Below are 14,590 nucleotides of genomic sequence, written 5' to 3'. Positions count from 1 at the left end.
AACTCAAAATGGATTAAAGAACTGACATAAGATCTGAAACCATAAAATACATAGAAGAAAATATAGGTGAAACACTACATGACATGCACCTCAAAGACATCTTTACAGACACATCACCCAAAGCAGTGATAGTGAAGGCAAAGGTAAACAGCTGGGACTACATCGAATTAAAGAGCTTCTGCACAGCAAAAGAGACAATAACCAAAACAAAGAGAAACCCCACCAACTGGGAGAAAATTTTTGCACCCAACACTAATGATAAAAGACTGATCACAAAAATCTACAAACAGCTGATGAGACTCAACAAAGACAAAGAAAATAATCCAGTCAAAAAATGGGCCCAAGAGCTAAAAAGAAACTTCTCTGAAGAAGAAATGCACATGGCCAACAGGCATATGAAAAAATGTTCAACATCACTTCTAATCAGGAAAATGCAAATCGAAACTACAATGAGATACCATCTTACACCAGTGAGAATGGCACATATTAAAAAAACTAGCAACATGGGCCTCCCCAGTGGCGCAGTGGTTGAGCGCTGGGTTGCGAAGCTGCCCGCGGCCTCTGCAGCGCCGGTTCGATCCCCGGCTGCTCCCCGGCCACCGGAGGAGGGTCCCACATGGTGCGCAGACCTCTCCTGCCACCCGCTGCTCCCCTGAGCAGTGTGCTTCGGTCCTTCTGCCTGCTCTGCTCCCCGCTCTGTCTCTGGTGAATTCTCTCACCCTCCCGCGCTTCTGACTGTACCCAGTGCATGTACAAACAAACAAATAAATAAAATAAATAAAAAATACATGCCTCTTAAAAAAAAAAAAAAAAACTAGCAACAACAAATGTTGGCAAGGTTGTGGGGAAAAAGGAACTCTCCTGCACTGGTGGTGGGAGTGCAACCTGGTCCAACCACTGTGGAGAGCTGTGTGGAGATTTCTGGACCTACTAAACATAGAGCTTCCATAGGATCCAGCAATTCCACTCCTAGGTATTTACCCAAAGGACACAGAAACATCCATTCCAAAGAACACCTGCACTCCTATGTTTATAGCAGCACTGTTTACAATAGCTAAGCTTTGGAAACAGCCCCAAATGTCCAAAAATAGATGACTGGATCAAGAAGATGTGGTCCATATACACCATGGAATATTACTCAGCATTCAAAAAAGATAAACACATGCAGTTTGCAGCAACATGGATGGAACTAGAAGGGATCATGCTCAGTGAAATAAGCCAGAAAGAAAAAGAAAAATACCGGATGGTCTCACTCATAGCAGGAATTTAGAAAACTTAAATAAGGGACCAGGAAAAAGACTAATCAATACAAAGTAAAAATCAAAATCAACAAGCAACTATAAACCAGAGACACACTACGGGGGTGGGGGGGGAATTAGGGAGAGGCGGGGAAAGGAAGAACTAGAGTCAAAATAAGGGGGGGTGCAATTGTATGGGGAATATAACCAAAATGAAAATGCATACATTGTGCAAAGATGAAAAAGGATGTAAGAATTATATAAAATAAAATATTTAAATAAAATTAAAAAAAAATTAGGAGAAGGTTTATCTCACAAAATGGGTTAGTTTTAGCCATCACCAATGGGAAAGTTTTACCCAGAAGCAGAACAGCACAACAGTAGCAGGGCCATCTCTGGCCTGGCCCTGGGTGGTCACAAGTGCTGTCACATGTGCTCTGTCACTACAGTCTGGAGCAGCAGGCAGAAGAGCTCTCACTCTCTCTCCATAAATGATAAGGATTCCCGGACCTCCCTGTCTCTGGAGCAGCTGGTGTATCTGGGCAGTGGGAGGGTGAGGAAGAGGGCGAAGCTGAGGCAGGTCACCCACGGGCCTGGGTTGGGGCGATGGCTTGGAAGACGTTGCGGGAACGCAGCCTCACCTGGAGATGGGGGGGGTGCGGTTCACAGGGAGGAACGGGGCCAAGCAGCGGTGGCCCAGGTGGACAAGGCATGCGCTGTGTGGCTTGAGCCTGGCGATGGGGACCACCTCTCTGTGGCTCCTACTTACCAGTAGTTCCCACGGTAACAGTCCTCGCGAGGATTTTCAGAACAAATGCTCTGGTAAAGTGAACTTAGGTATGTGGGGAGAGTTACAGTTCATGCTGACCTATTACAGACCAACAAATCTTGAGCAATTTTTGTGTGAAGAAGTAAGCCTCTCCCAGGAGTACTTGACAATGGCGCGCCTCTACTCAGCTGCTGAAGTCTTGCTGGTTGCTGAGTGGGCTGCTGGGTCACATGCTGAGGTGAAGGAAGAGAGGATCCCTGTTTTGGAGAAGTGATGATGGCTAAGAAACTGTAATTAGAGCACCATGAATCTTTGGGAATTTCTCTTCTGAAACTTCTCACACTTGTCCCTGTCCTCCGTGGTCATTTGTCTGCCAGGAAACCCCGCCCTCAGCACATGCTGAGGCATGTGAGGAGCGCTGTGACAGTGACAGGTGCTGCACGTGCAGCCGTGGCCATCGGTGAGCTGCGGGGTCAGCATTAAACAACGGCCTAGGATGGATCCGACGCGTGTGGTTAGGGAGATGCCTCATGAAAGTGTTGGTGTGGACGCCTGTGTAAAAGATCTTTCTTGTTGTAAATCATGATAGAGTAAGCTGGGTGAAGATAGGGAGCCTGATGGAAAATAAGGACTTAGCAGATGGGGAGCTAAGGTATGTCACCTACTGCTGTGTCCCAGGCCCGGGCTAAATGCACCACAGCAGCACTTCATTAAATCCTCGCTGTGGTGTCGCGAGGCAGTTGCTACCTCACAGGTTAGGATTTTGATACATAAAGTCAACTTACTTGTCCATTGTCGGGCACCTAGAAAATGGGGAACCAGGAGCTGACCTCAGGGCCCCCCACTCCGTGCTCTTCCCAGAGAAGGACATCTGACCCCTTCCCATCAGAGGCGGCTTCCCGGGAGACAGAGGCCTTCTGGCGGAGGCTACTCAAGCAGGCACTGTCTGGGATGGCCTGAGGCAGACCGAAGCATGTGAACAGGCATGGGGGGAGATGGGGCCGGCGTGTCCGTGAGAGTCTCTTACGCTCGGCCTGCCCAGAGCTGGTGGCAGGAGAAAGAACCTGCTGAAGAAGTAAACAGGCCAGGTCCAGGGCGTGTAGTCTGCGTGAAGGACTGGATTTTTTGGTAAATAGATTGTGGAGAACCATGAAATAGAGAGCTATGGTCAAATTTTTTGTGTTTGGGAGAAGTTCTTGCCGGTAGGAGAGAGAACTGCAGGGAGGAGAAGCCAGGGACACGTGGTCTGACTGCCGCGCCTTGCGAGTCGGGGTGCAGTGCGCTCGCCAGCAGTCACTCGATATCAGTGGACTTTCATTCACCTGCTTGTGTCTAATACGAAGTGGCAAGCTTTGCCGTGGGCGCCTCTCGGTGCGTATTGCTCTGTTCTTACTACGTTTTGGAAAATGACTGGGGTGAGTGAGCTTATGATTCTCCCTGCAGATACGGCTTCCAAACAGGGACCCATAGAAGCTATCCAGAAGTCAGTCCGACTGTTTGAAGAAAAGAGGTATCGAGAAATGAGGAGGAAGAACATCATTGGCCAAGTCTGCGACACCCCCAAGTCCTATGATAACGTCATGCATGTTGGCTTGAGGAAGGTGACCTTCAAGTGGCAAAGAGGAAACAAAATTGGTAAGGACGGGAGGCGCGGGACAGGTGGTCTCTGCTAGAGACAGCAGCGGCTGCCCCTTCGGGTCGCGTCTGCATGCTTAGTTGTACTCAGTTGTTTTCTCTTATAAATGTGGGAAATACACGTTTTTTTCCCCCAGAGAGTTCTGTTTTTTACTTTATTTGTAAGATGCCTTCTAAGAGCAATACTTAGTGAGATTTTAGCAAGAGATTTTAAAACTAAATTGAATAGTTTTCCTCTATAACTCCAGAAGTTTTGCCCATTGTTGCTTCCTAGAATGGATTCAATACAGAATAGTCTTGTCTTCTAAAACATCACCTGAATTGTTATTTCCCAGGTAAAATGACTTCTTGTAAAGTAACTCGGGTGAGGTATGAGAGAAACGGCCTGGCGATATTTCCCATCTTCCCGTATGCTTTTATTCATCCAGTGTTGGGGCTGGAGAGGCAGACACAGTTGGCATATGGGCTTCTGTGAGCCTGAGAAAAGCTGCGGTGTCCAGAGACCTGTCCATCAGAGCAGAAAACGCTAGAAATAGCCATGCACGTCATGAGCTGTGTCGATCATTGTCCTCAGTCGTATTCAGCCACATAGCCCTACGCTGAACGTGCCACAGAGTGTTGGTAGACTGTCTGCTCCCTGTACACCTGGGGCTGCAGCTGTGAGGCCCAGTGAGTGTGGCCGCTCCCTCGGACCACCACCCCAGCATCCCAGATTCCTCAGCACCAGGAGGGCTTGGAAATGCGTAGCTGCATGTGGTCAGTTCCGCTGTATAGACAAGTGCAGGTGAGACCCAGGAAGAGATTGCCTAAGACTCACTTCTGAGGGGACATTCAGAAACCCAGGCATCTTGCCTTGGTGTGCGTAGTCAGCGACACAGCACAGACCAGGGTCAGGTGAGATGCTAATTTGAATGCCATGGAACGGCCTCACTGTGGTGACTGAGCATGGCCTGTGTGTCTCTGTTCCCAGGGGAAGGGCAGTATGGGAAGGTCTACACCTGTATAAGTGTCGACACCGGTGAGCTGATGGCTATGAAGGAGGTGAGTGGTCTGGCCCGGATGACGCCTCTTTGGTGAAGAAACTTCTGTTGACACACTTCTGCTTAGTGCACAGAGCTGACTTCTGTGCTCCTCTGGTACGAGGTCAAGCCCCAGACCCGCTGCTTGGCACTTAGATTAGTGGGGACCAACCAGCTGAGAACCGGGGAGAGTGAAAGTCTGCCATCCAGCCAGGGTAGACCAGGCGCTCAGACACCCCACCACGGCACCGGCTGTGCTGTATGGGGAGACAGAAGGGAAGCACGGAGGCCAGTGGTGGTGTCTGTAGGGGGAGCTGAGGGGAATGTTCACACTTGTGATAAGCTTCAGAAGTGAACAGCGGTTTAACGGCAGGAGGTGGGGGAGGAACAGGGAGAAGGTGAGGAAGGCCCTGGGGAGCAGGGCCTGCTGCCCTGATGAGGAGACACTGGTGCAGCAGGGAGGAGGTGCAGAGGCTGGGCCTGTGGACATGGGGTCCTGCACTCCCTCTGCAGTCCTCTGCCACGGGGCACTCACCCACGCTCCCACACCTCCTCCGGCAGCTTGTTGGCTTCCTGTGGGCGGCATCATCTCTCATCCTTATGTCTCGCCCAGCACCTAGTGCCTGTGACTGCTTACTGGGTGTTGAGTGTTTGTCACCTCAGCTTGCAGTTAGGAAAATGACCCTGTTAGCTGTGTTCTCACTGGATATTCTAACACAGCCACTTTTATGTCACCCGAAACAACAAAGAAAATGTTAGGGAGTGAAGTTCACACACAAACACACGCACACACACACACATATGGATGCCTGTGGGGCTGAGAGTGGGGTCGGGCCTCCAGCCCCGGCTGGACCTGCGGAGTGTCCAGGCTGCGCCTGGCCGGTGGTGATGGTGGGTCGCTTTCCTCTTGCAGATTCGGTTTCAGCCCAATGACCATAAAACCATCAAGGAAACGGCAGATGAGCTGAAAATATTTGAAGGCATCAAGCACCCCAACCTGGTTCGGTACTTTGGTGTGGAGCTTCACAGAGTAAGCCGCCTTCCGCCGCACGGTTCGGTGTGAGGAATCAGTCAGGGCACAGCTGGGGTCCTGTTCTACATCACAGGTCTTCTCATTTCAGAGCACAGTAACTTTGCCTAATTGTCAGGAATTCTCCATGACTTACATCATTTCTGCCTTCTCTCTGAGACTAGAGGAGTTCTTCCTGAAATGTAAGTTGTAGACGGTAGTCACAGACCTGACATTATAAAGCACTGAAACCCTCCTGCAGCCAGACGACGCTTCTGGAGCGCCCACGGCTGCCTGTTCCTTTCTCCTCCCACTCCTGGCTGAGGGCCCTGCGTGCGCCCAGGTGTGCGCCCAGGGAGCCACTGTGCAGTGAGAGAAAGCGAAGACCTCAGTTCGGCCCCCTGGTGTCAGAAATAGGCTCTTTGAGGGAAACAGGACAGGACAACTTGGAGCCTCTTTGGAGTGTGAGCTTCCAGGATAGTAATGATGTTTCATGTTTCACACGTGAATTCTTGGTGGAGAAGGATGTTTCAGTCCTTAATAATATGTTTACAGGGCCAGCCTGTTGGTCCCTGGCAGGCTCCATTTTGGAGGACCCAGGCCATGCCACGTCATCCGGAGAGGTTCTTCTCCCAAGGGCTCTTTCATCCAGACAGAGGCAGCGGGCGGACCCGCTGTGGCGCGGGGAGTACAACACACAGCGCTCAGGACAAGTGCGGCATGCGGCTAGAGATCCTGTGGGTGCGGCGGCGACGCCCCAGACCCCGTGGTGTGCGTGCCGACCGGCTGCGCTCTCTCCCCGCAGGAGGAGATGTACATCTTCATGGAGTACTGCGACGAGGGCACGCTGGAGGAGGTGTCACGGCTGGGCCTCCAGGAGCACGTGATCAGGCTGTACTCCAAGCAGATCACCGTGGCCATCAACGTCCTGCACGAGCACGGCATCGTCCACCGCGACGTCAAAGGTGACCGCGTCCCTGGCCCCGCGAGGCCTCTCTAGGAGGGAGATCCTGTGCCTGGCAGCTGCCCCGGAGAACCCTGCACAGAGAAACCCGCAGAGCACATGCCTCCGAGCGCGGGGTGCTTTGCTTGCCTTTCTGTTGAGCGCAACTTCGGGCCAAGTCTGATTCTGGAAAGCGAAAGCCGCGGCTGCCCTGAGCAGCCAAGCCTGCTCTGGCATCACTAGGGAAAGAGGTGCCCTGTGACTGGGGCGGCCTCTCCTTCCCTGTGTCAGGACCCTCGCGTGTGCACATGTGGCGGCCGTCTGTGCAATGCAGTGTGACCGGGAGGCCCGGGCCCTACACGGCTATGCCAGCACTTGAGCCCTGTGCTGAGGGATTAGAAGTCCTGCATGTGCCCTGGGGCTGCCCCTCTGGTGTTTGTCAGTACAGACCACGCCCCTGGCTTTTGTAATCGGGCCTTTGGGGGATAACTAAAACAGGGAATGAATTTGTCTCTGATATACCCCAGTCTGTAGGGCTCCCTTCTGCCACAGCCTGAGCCAGAACCCAGTCACTCTGGAATGGACCTGGCTTCTGACCTGGCACTAGGCTTGAGTCTGGGAGCTAGCTGGATCCCACCAGAGCCTGCTTTGGCTTGGGTGGGACAGCTGTCCAGCGGCTCTCCCTGAGTTCCCAGCACCCGTCTTGTTGCCTCCTCCAGTCCCCGCCTTCCACCCCACTGCTTTGCTGTCTGGGCTCATGCTGGGCCTTTGCTCTTGTCAGGCTGCAGCATTGCCCATTTCCAGTTCTCCTGCCACAAATAACTGTTCTCAGGTTCTGTCCAGTGTCACGAAATGGTGCCCTCATGCCATCAGCCACGCAGTAGAGTCCCTGAGAGCCCCTGAATAAGGTCTGTCATGTGTCCACATGGTGGGCCTTATGACTCGGCCCAGCTGAGATTGTGCACACGGACCAGCTCCAGAACCCCGACATGAGCCCCTGTGCCATCCATTGTGGGGACGCTCTACCCTGGGCTGTGAGATGAACCATCCTTCTTGTGCTCATGGTGTGGCTGCATGTCCACTGCACTGCACTGTTGGCTCAGAGGGAGGGCCCATAGCACCCCTGAGAGCAGAGGCTGGCTCTGGTGGAGAGCGAGGCAGGCTGCCCTGAGTGGTGCACGGTGGCCCATGCTCCCATGGGCGTGCCCGGCAGGCGTGTGTGTGGTTCGTAGAGTCATTGAAAAATCATGGAACATTCATTGGTCAGAGTCTGATACGAACCCAGTGTAGCCCTGGGCTCTACCTGCAGAGCGGCAGTGCGGCAGCCCGGGCCACTCCCGCCGTCATGGAGGCCATAGAGGCAGCGTCTTCAGGGACCCCGCGAGCCTTTGTGCCTTATATGTCGTTTCAAGAATCTCCGTTGTTAATGTGAGACTTTCTGCAGGTATTTCAGTTTAGAATGTGTTGGATAAAGCATCTCCATTGCTTTGTGTTCGATTGTGAATAGCGCTTAACAATCTCTGATAATAGTTGGTAAAGTTTCATAAACTTTTACTTTATTTAGGTTGGGATTCAAGTTCTTGTGGTGTAGATTACCATGTAGACTTCAGATGCCTCCCTGTGCTCTAGAGGCTGACAGCTGCTTTTTTCCTGTAGGTGCCAATATCTTCCTTACCTCCTCTGGACTGATCAAGCTGGGAGATTTTGGATGCTCAGTGAAACTTAAAAACAACGCACAGACCATGCCTGGGGAGGTGAACAGCACCCTGGGGACGGCAGGTGGGCACCCTGATCCGTCCGTGCATGGCTCGTGATGTGCTTGGTGCTTGGGCTTTGTTGTGGCTGCCCCTCCAGGCAGAGACTTGGGGAGCTTGCAGGGGGTTCTCCCTGCAGAGAACCACACTCGAGACACATGGGCTTCCTGCAAGCCCTTGTTGAATGGCATGTTTGGTTCTCCATAGAATTAAAGGAGTGACATTTTCTTGCCAGAAAAACACTATTGTTTACACTGAGTTTGTTAGAGTGATTCTAGTTCAGCACCGTTGTTAAGTGGTGATTATTTGGATTAAGTGTCATAAAATTGTACACCCTCCTTTACAGGTTAAATGTCATGTTTTCATTATCAACACTTTACCTGAAGATTTACATATATAAAAGATAATTTGGCCCCTAAAATGCCCGTTCAGGATTATTACTTTCTGTCATGTAACTCAAGAAGGGATTCCCTACTCCACGAGTTAGTTGTCTGTGTAGGATCGTTTGCATTATAGTGTAATGTGACATAATGGATGTTAATTAATTGCTTGGCTCTATTAACACATGGTGCTGTTTTCGCACGCCACGCTTACTTCTGTGTCTGTGACCCCAAAGCGTACATGGCTCCGGAGGTCATTACCCGGGCGAAAGGAGAGGGCCACGGGCGGGCGGCCGACATCTGGAGTCTGGGCTGTGTTGTCATCGAGATGGTGACTGGTAAGGTAAGCAGCGCGCACACTGGAGCGGAGACGTCAGCGGGTTATTAGTCAGCAGAAATTGCGTGGACGCATTTTATGCAAAATAGACAACATGAAAATAAAAAGATTAAAACTGTGACCTGTCAAAGACACAATGAAGTGAAGACAAGTGACAGACTAGGACCTGCATCTTTATAAACTAGATGACTTAGTGAGAGCTGATGAGTGAGTGAAAAAGCATAGCGCTTCCATGAAATCAAGAAGCCAGTAGCTGCAAAAAGGAAGGCGAAGTTAACAGCCTGTGTCCACACATAAACTGGCCTGTGAGTGCTTTTGCTGTACTTGACTCATGATTATCCAGACTTAGAAGCAACCAGGGTGCCCTTCATAGGAGCGTGGGGCCCGCTGTGCAGACGCAGGGTTACTTGCGTGCAGCAGCTCGAAGAGACGTGCTTTCGAGCCATAAAATGACACAGGAGAACCTGAAAGCATACTGTCCTGTGCAGGAAGCCAAGTTGAAAAGGCCTTGTGAGCTGTGCTTCAACCATGGGATCTTCTGGAAGAGGGAGAACTAGGGAGGGAATGACATCAGCAGTTGCCAGGGCCCAGGAGAGGGGAGAGAAGAGGACCAGATAGGACACAGACTTTACAGGACGATAAAACTCTCATATGATCAGTATCTAAAAATTTATCTTTTTATGAAGATGCTACTAATGAACAAACCTATAAATATATGTGGATGTATAAAGGCCCCGTGTGTGGGGGGGAAAGAAGAGGGTGTCATCATTTATAAAACCAAACAGTTAGAAACTTCTTAAGTGTTATTGGTAGGAAATTACATTATTATAGAAGTCGATGCTAATTATTCAGTAAGGTAACATATTAAAATAAACATCCATATAAAATAACTCGAGCTTTATGTGTTCTCTTGACGTTTTTATATAATTCCATATATTACATTTTTTATTTGCATGTGGGTGGCTTGTAGATAATGCTGGACATTAATAGGAGATCCAAATGCGGTAGGCAGACTTTGCAGACCCCCCTCGTTTTGTAAATAAAGTTTTATTGGCGCACAGCCACACCCATTCATTTCTGCGTTGCTACTCTCACAGTACAGTGGGAGAATTGAATATTGGTGACTGTCATGGGAACCTTTAAGTAGAAGTGTGCTGGCCCCTGATGTTAATATTGAGATACCTAGAAGACGGGGCACTTGTACCTCTTTATGGTCAAGTATTAAAACCGGATTTTCTTTTCTTTTCAGAGACCGTGGCATGAATATGAACACAACTTTCAGATTATGTATAAAGTGGGGATGGGGCATAAGCCACCAATCCCTGAACGATTAAGCCCAGAAGGAAAGGACTTCCTGTCTCACTGCCTGGAGAGTGAGCCCAGGATGAGGTGGACAGCCAGCCAGCTCCTCGACCACGCCTTCGTCAAGGTTTGCAGGCTGCTCTGCAGTCTCCTTGTGTTTAAATGTTTGTGTTCTCTTGGCATAATACACTTCAGGGAATTTGAAACTTAAACATAAGATAGCTACAGGTATGCGTGAAGTGGGAAAGCAGTAAATACCCTGTGCGAGGGAGCTGGGTGTGTGTTTCTGTTTGAAGGGACGTGTTCACTGAGTCTCCTGCTGGGTGCGCTGTGTGGTGTGCTGGAATGCGCTGAGGGCTGCTCAAGGGAGCCTGAGGTGGTGCTGGGCGAGAGACGTGGTTTCCGCCCTTGACAGTGAGGTCTGCGTGAGGACAGGGTCCGGAGGACTGAGCCTTTGTTAAGCTGTGATAGTGGGCTGGGCCGGGTCACCGAGAGGAGGAATTTCTCCAGTCAGCTCAGTCTCAGCTGTCCTTTTCCCTCGAATGGCACGTCTGACTCTTTGGGAGGGATCAGCCAGGCCAGGAATCAGGGCGGACATAGAGCCAGCAAAACGGAAGAGACATGACAGGGCTCCTGAATGAGCGCAAGTTCCTCAAGGGACTGGGTCTGAGGATGCAGCCGCGCAGGACGTGGGACCTGCAGACATCACAGGGGAATGAGCGGGAGCCTCAGGAAGGAGCTTCGGTTTTATAGGAACGCCTAATGGGTAGATGTGTTCTAGAGAGGTCGCTGTGAAAGTGAGGCTAGTCAGGGCTGGGGAAGGGCCTCGGGTGTGTTAGCAGCCCGGTTGGACGTGAAGTGGCCATGACCAGCAGCTGACTGGACGTGGAGGGGTGTCTAGGACAGCTCTCACCTGGCTGGCATCGTCAGGTTACAAACTGTTTTCTCTCTGGTGGGTTAGGTCGGAGGGGCGCGGGGACGTCTGCTCTGGCAGGCGCTCGGCTCTGGGGCTGACAGTCGAGCGAGAGCTGGGCTGGGATGCAGATTTGGGAGACAGAGTGTGGCTGGGAGGGCACGCGAGCTCCTGACCCAGCACAAGGGGTAAGGGAAGGGCAGCGCACTCCCGGGGGCGAGTTCCGGGCCCTGTGGCCGGAGGTGCCGCGTAGGTGTTAGGGGCCTGCAACTGCGTAGACACTTACTCGTCATGGCCATTCTGTATTGCCTTGAGAGTGTCTGTGAACGTGTTTTCAAAGGCTTTCTGTTGTCAGTTGGCAGAGCAGTGACAGCGCCGACGTCATTCCCTCGGAGCCCGGCCCAGCGCGGTGGTTCTGCCACCTGACACAAATAGGGTGCAGCTCTTTGTCCTCCTCACAGGTCTGCACAGATGAAGAGTGAAGCTAAGCAGCCTGGCCTGGTGGTGCGTGCTCTGGTGGAAAGCCCTCTCGATCACTACTGTCTGTAACATTTACATAGACGCTGCTGAGAAGCAGCGCAAGCCTTTAACCTTCGGAGACTGAAGACTGCACAGGTGACAAGCGTCACTTCTCCTGCTGCTCCTGTCTGTCTGACGTGCACGGGGCCCTCCTGAGCGCGGTGTCCGCGAGGTCACAAAGCTGCATGTCAAGTGCCATTACTACTGTACACGGATGTCGCTCTGTCGCCGCCGGGCCCCGCCTGGCTGGGAGCCCTGACGCCAGCGTCGTGGTGTTGACCTGCCGAGGTCCCAGAGCGCGGTTGCGCTGCCGGGTGTCCGGGGCTGCTGCTGACCTCCTGCTGTCGCGTGCACTGACTGGACCCGCGCCCCGCGTGGTTGTTGGCAGGCCGTGAGCTTGTGATGCAGAGGCTGATGAATGAAATTTAAGATAAAGGTTCTTTTTTCAATAAATGGTCTATTTTAGGAAAGCTCAGTTATATTGTCTTTTAATGGTGACCAGCTTCAGAGCCAGCCGGCTACGCTGCAGCGCTGTCCTCCCATGCGCCCCCGCCCATGGGCAGCCCCCGGGCTGGAGGCCCCTGGACCCGGCGTCCTGCCGCCTCCCGGCCGCCCCTGAAGAGCGAGACGAGCGAGACAACACTAAGGCTGTAGAGCCCTTTTAAGTTATTTTATATTAACCAGCAAGTTTACGAACAGCTAAAATTTGGGGGCTCTCGGTTTATTCTCAAACCCATGTACAGGTGCTAGGTCCGTGTAAATACTGCTGAGGAAATTATCTTTTTCAGAATGTAAACATTTCAGCAGTTCGTTTTCTAAAATAGTCCAAATTACATGTCATTGATGGTGTTCTTTTATTTCCTTTTGCTATTAAATTTTTTTTAAAGATTGACCTTCAAGCTTCCTGAAATCTTTTTAGAAGCTCCTGACTCACCCCTTGCACGCAGCACCTGGCTCTGGGCAGGTAACTTCTCGAGCGGGTTCTGTGTCTCCTTCCCCCGCAGACTAGTGACCCCGGCCAGGAAGGGCGTCTGGAGAGCGCTGGCATCACAGAGTGTGTGTGCGGAGAGTCCTTCTGGTTTTGTTTCTCTAAGAGCTTTTTGAGGTGTACTGTACAGAGCGTTTGGCGTACCACTCCAGTGATTTCTAGTATAGTTGCGTGATGGTAACAGCCGTCAGCCAGACATCCAGGACTTTTCCATCACCCCAGAGACACACGCACGTCCTTGCAGTCACTCCCCACTTGCACCCCAGCCTGAGGCAGCGCCGCCCCTTCCTGCCCATTGACGCTCATGCGTGGTCTTCTGGCCCAGCGCCTCGCTCCCATGCTGGCCTGAGGTCCGCCCGCTCCGTGTGTTGCACACGGTCAGCGCTTCCTTCCCCTGCGGAGTGTGACCGTCCTGTGGATCTGCCACACACTCGCTCTGTTCATTCACTGGTGTCACCCTTTGCTTACTGTGACGCTGCTCTGAGCTTCCACGGCGGGCTCCTGTGTGAACACGGCTTCATTCCTCTTGGGCGGGGGCTTCCGGGTCTGATGATGAATCCACGTTCGGGATGTTACGAAGCTGCTGGCCGTTGGCAGAGTGACACTATCTTACACTCGCGCCAGCAACACACGGGGTCCCGGGGTCTCCGGACCCACAAGGACACGTGATATTTAGTTTTTCATGACAGTGTCTGGAGTGTCCTGCCACCGCCCTCTTGTTCCCTAACGGCAGTGAGTGTCCTTGCCTGTGCTTGTTAATCCTCGGGGGCATGTCCATCAGATCTTGTGCCCCTTTTTAATCGGGGTATTTGTCCTCATCTTAGCGCGGGAGGCTTTTATACATTCTGGATACACATCCTTTACCGGATTATGATTTGTTTGTCTCTTGGTCTGTGGCTTGTCTTTACCTCATCATCGGTGTCCTTGGAAGGACAGAGTTGTTAATCTCGCGGGCTGGTGTGTCATCTCCTTCTTTGGTGCATGTACTTTTGCTCTCATTTGTAAAAAGTCACTATCTGGTCCAGGCCGGGAGATTGACCCCCGTGTTGTCTCCTAAGAGTTTTACAGTTTTAGTTCTCACATTGAGATCTGTCTGCTAATTTTAGTTGATTTTTGTGTCTGATGTCAGGTAAGTGTCTGAATTCACCCCTTGGCCTGGGGATCACTACTTGACCGGCATCGCTTGCTGAACACTGCTCGGCCTCCAGGCGCTGTCTGGCCACCCTTGTTGAAATCAGGGGGTCATACAGCTGGGGGATTATTTCTGGTCTCTCAGCCCTGCGTCCCCCAGGCAGCACCGTGCTGTGTGGTAACTAGCTCTGGAGGGACTTTTGAAATTAAGAAGTTGAGACTTCCAACCTCTTCTCTTTTAAAGATTGTTTTGGCCATTCTTACTCATTTGTGTTGCTCTCTGAATTTTAGGACTAGCTTGTCAATTTCTGTGTACACACACATACACACACACGTGCGCACACACACACGCACACACCCTAGCTGGGATTGAGTCTGGAGGAGCATGTTAATTATTAAGTAATTTGCAGTACATGTTAATTATTAAGTACTTTACAGTGCACAGTTCTTGAACTTAAGTTTCTTTCAGAGTATTTTATTTTTCACACTATTGTGAATGGAAATGACTTTCATTTTTACACTGCTCATTGCTGAGATAGACAGACAGATAGATAGATAGATAGATAGATAGATAGATAGATAGATAGATAGATAGATTTATGTATCGGTACATTGAGGTTGTAGGTATAGTTTCATATGCAGTTTCGTGTACA

The 14,590-nt window shown here is 51.2% G+C and overlaps 1 protein-coding gene across 1 annotated transcript in view; it reads left to right on the top strand.

Moving 5' to 3' along the window:
* MAP3K4 (mitogen-activated protein kinase kinase kinase 4) overlaps positions 1-12,483 on the top strand; it is a gene marked incomplete at both ends in the record, with an annotated part of 89,281 nt that extends 76,798 nt beyond the window's left edge. The window contains 8 exons of the mRNA XM_084228792.1: positions 3,451-3,642; positions 4,613-4,683; positions 5,575-5,691; positions 6,476-6,635; positions 8,270-8,392; positions 8,984-9,090; positions 10,334-10,513; positions 12,382-12,483. Of these exons, the coding sequence (XP_084084918.1) occupies positions 3,451-3,642; positions 4,613-4,683; positions 5,575-5,691; positions 6,476-6,635; positions 8,270-8,392; positions 8,984-9,090; positions 10,334-10,513; positions 12,382-12,483 (1,052 nt within the window). The remainder of the gene's footprint in view (positions 1-3,450; positions 3,643-4,612; positions 4,684-5,574; positions 5,692-6,475; positions 6,636-8,269; positions 8,393-8,983; positions 9,091-10,333; positions 10,514-12,381) is intronic.
* Between the last annotated feature and the right edge of the window lie 2,107 nt (positions 12,484-14,590).

Source organism: Talpa europaea, assembly GCF_964194135.1.
Source record: "Talpa europaea genome assembly, chromosome: 2".
Classification (NCBI taxonomy): domain Eukaryota; kingdom Metazoa; phylum Chordata; class Mammalia; order Eulipotyphla; family Talpidae; genus Talpa; species Talpa europaea.
Note: the sequence above shows the minus strand (reverse complement) of the source record. Positions and strands in the feature narration are given on the sequence as shown.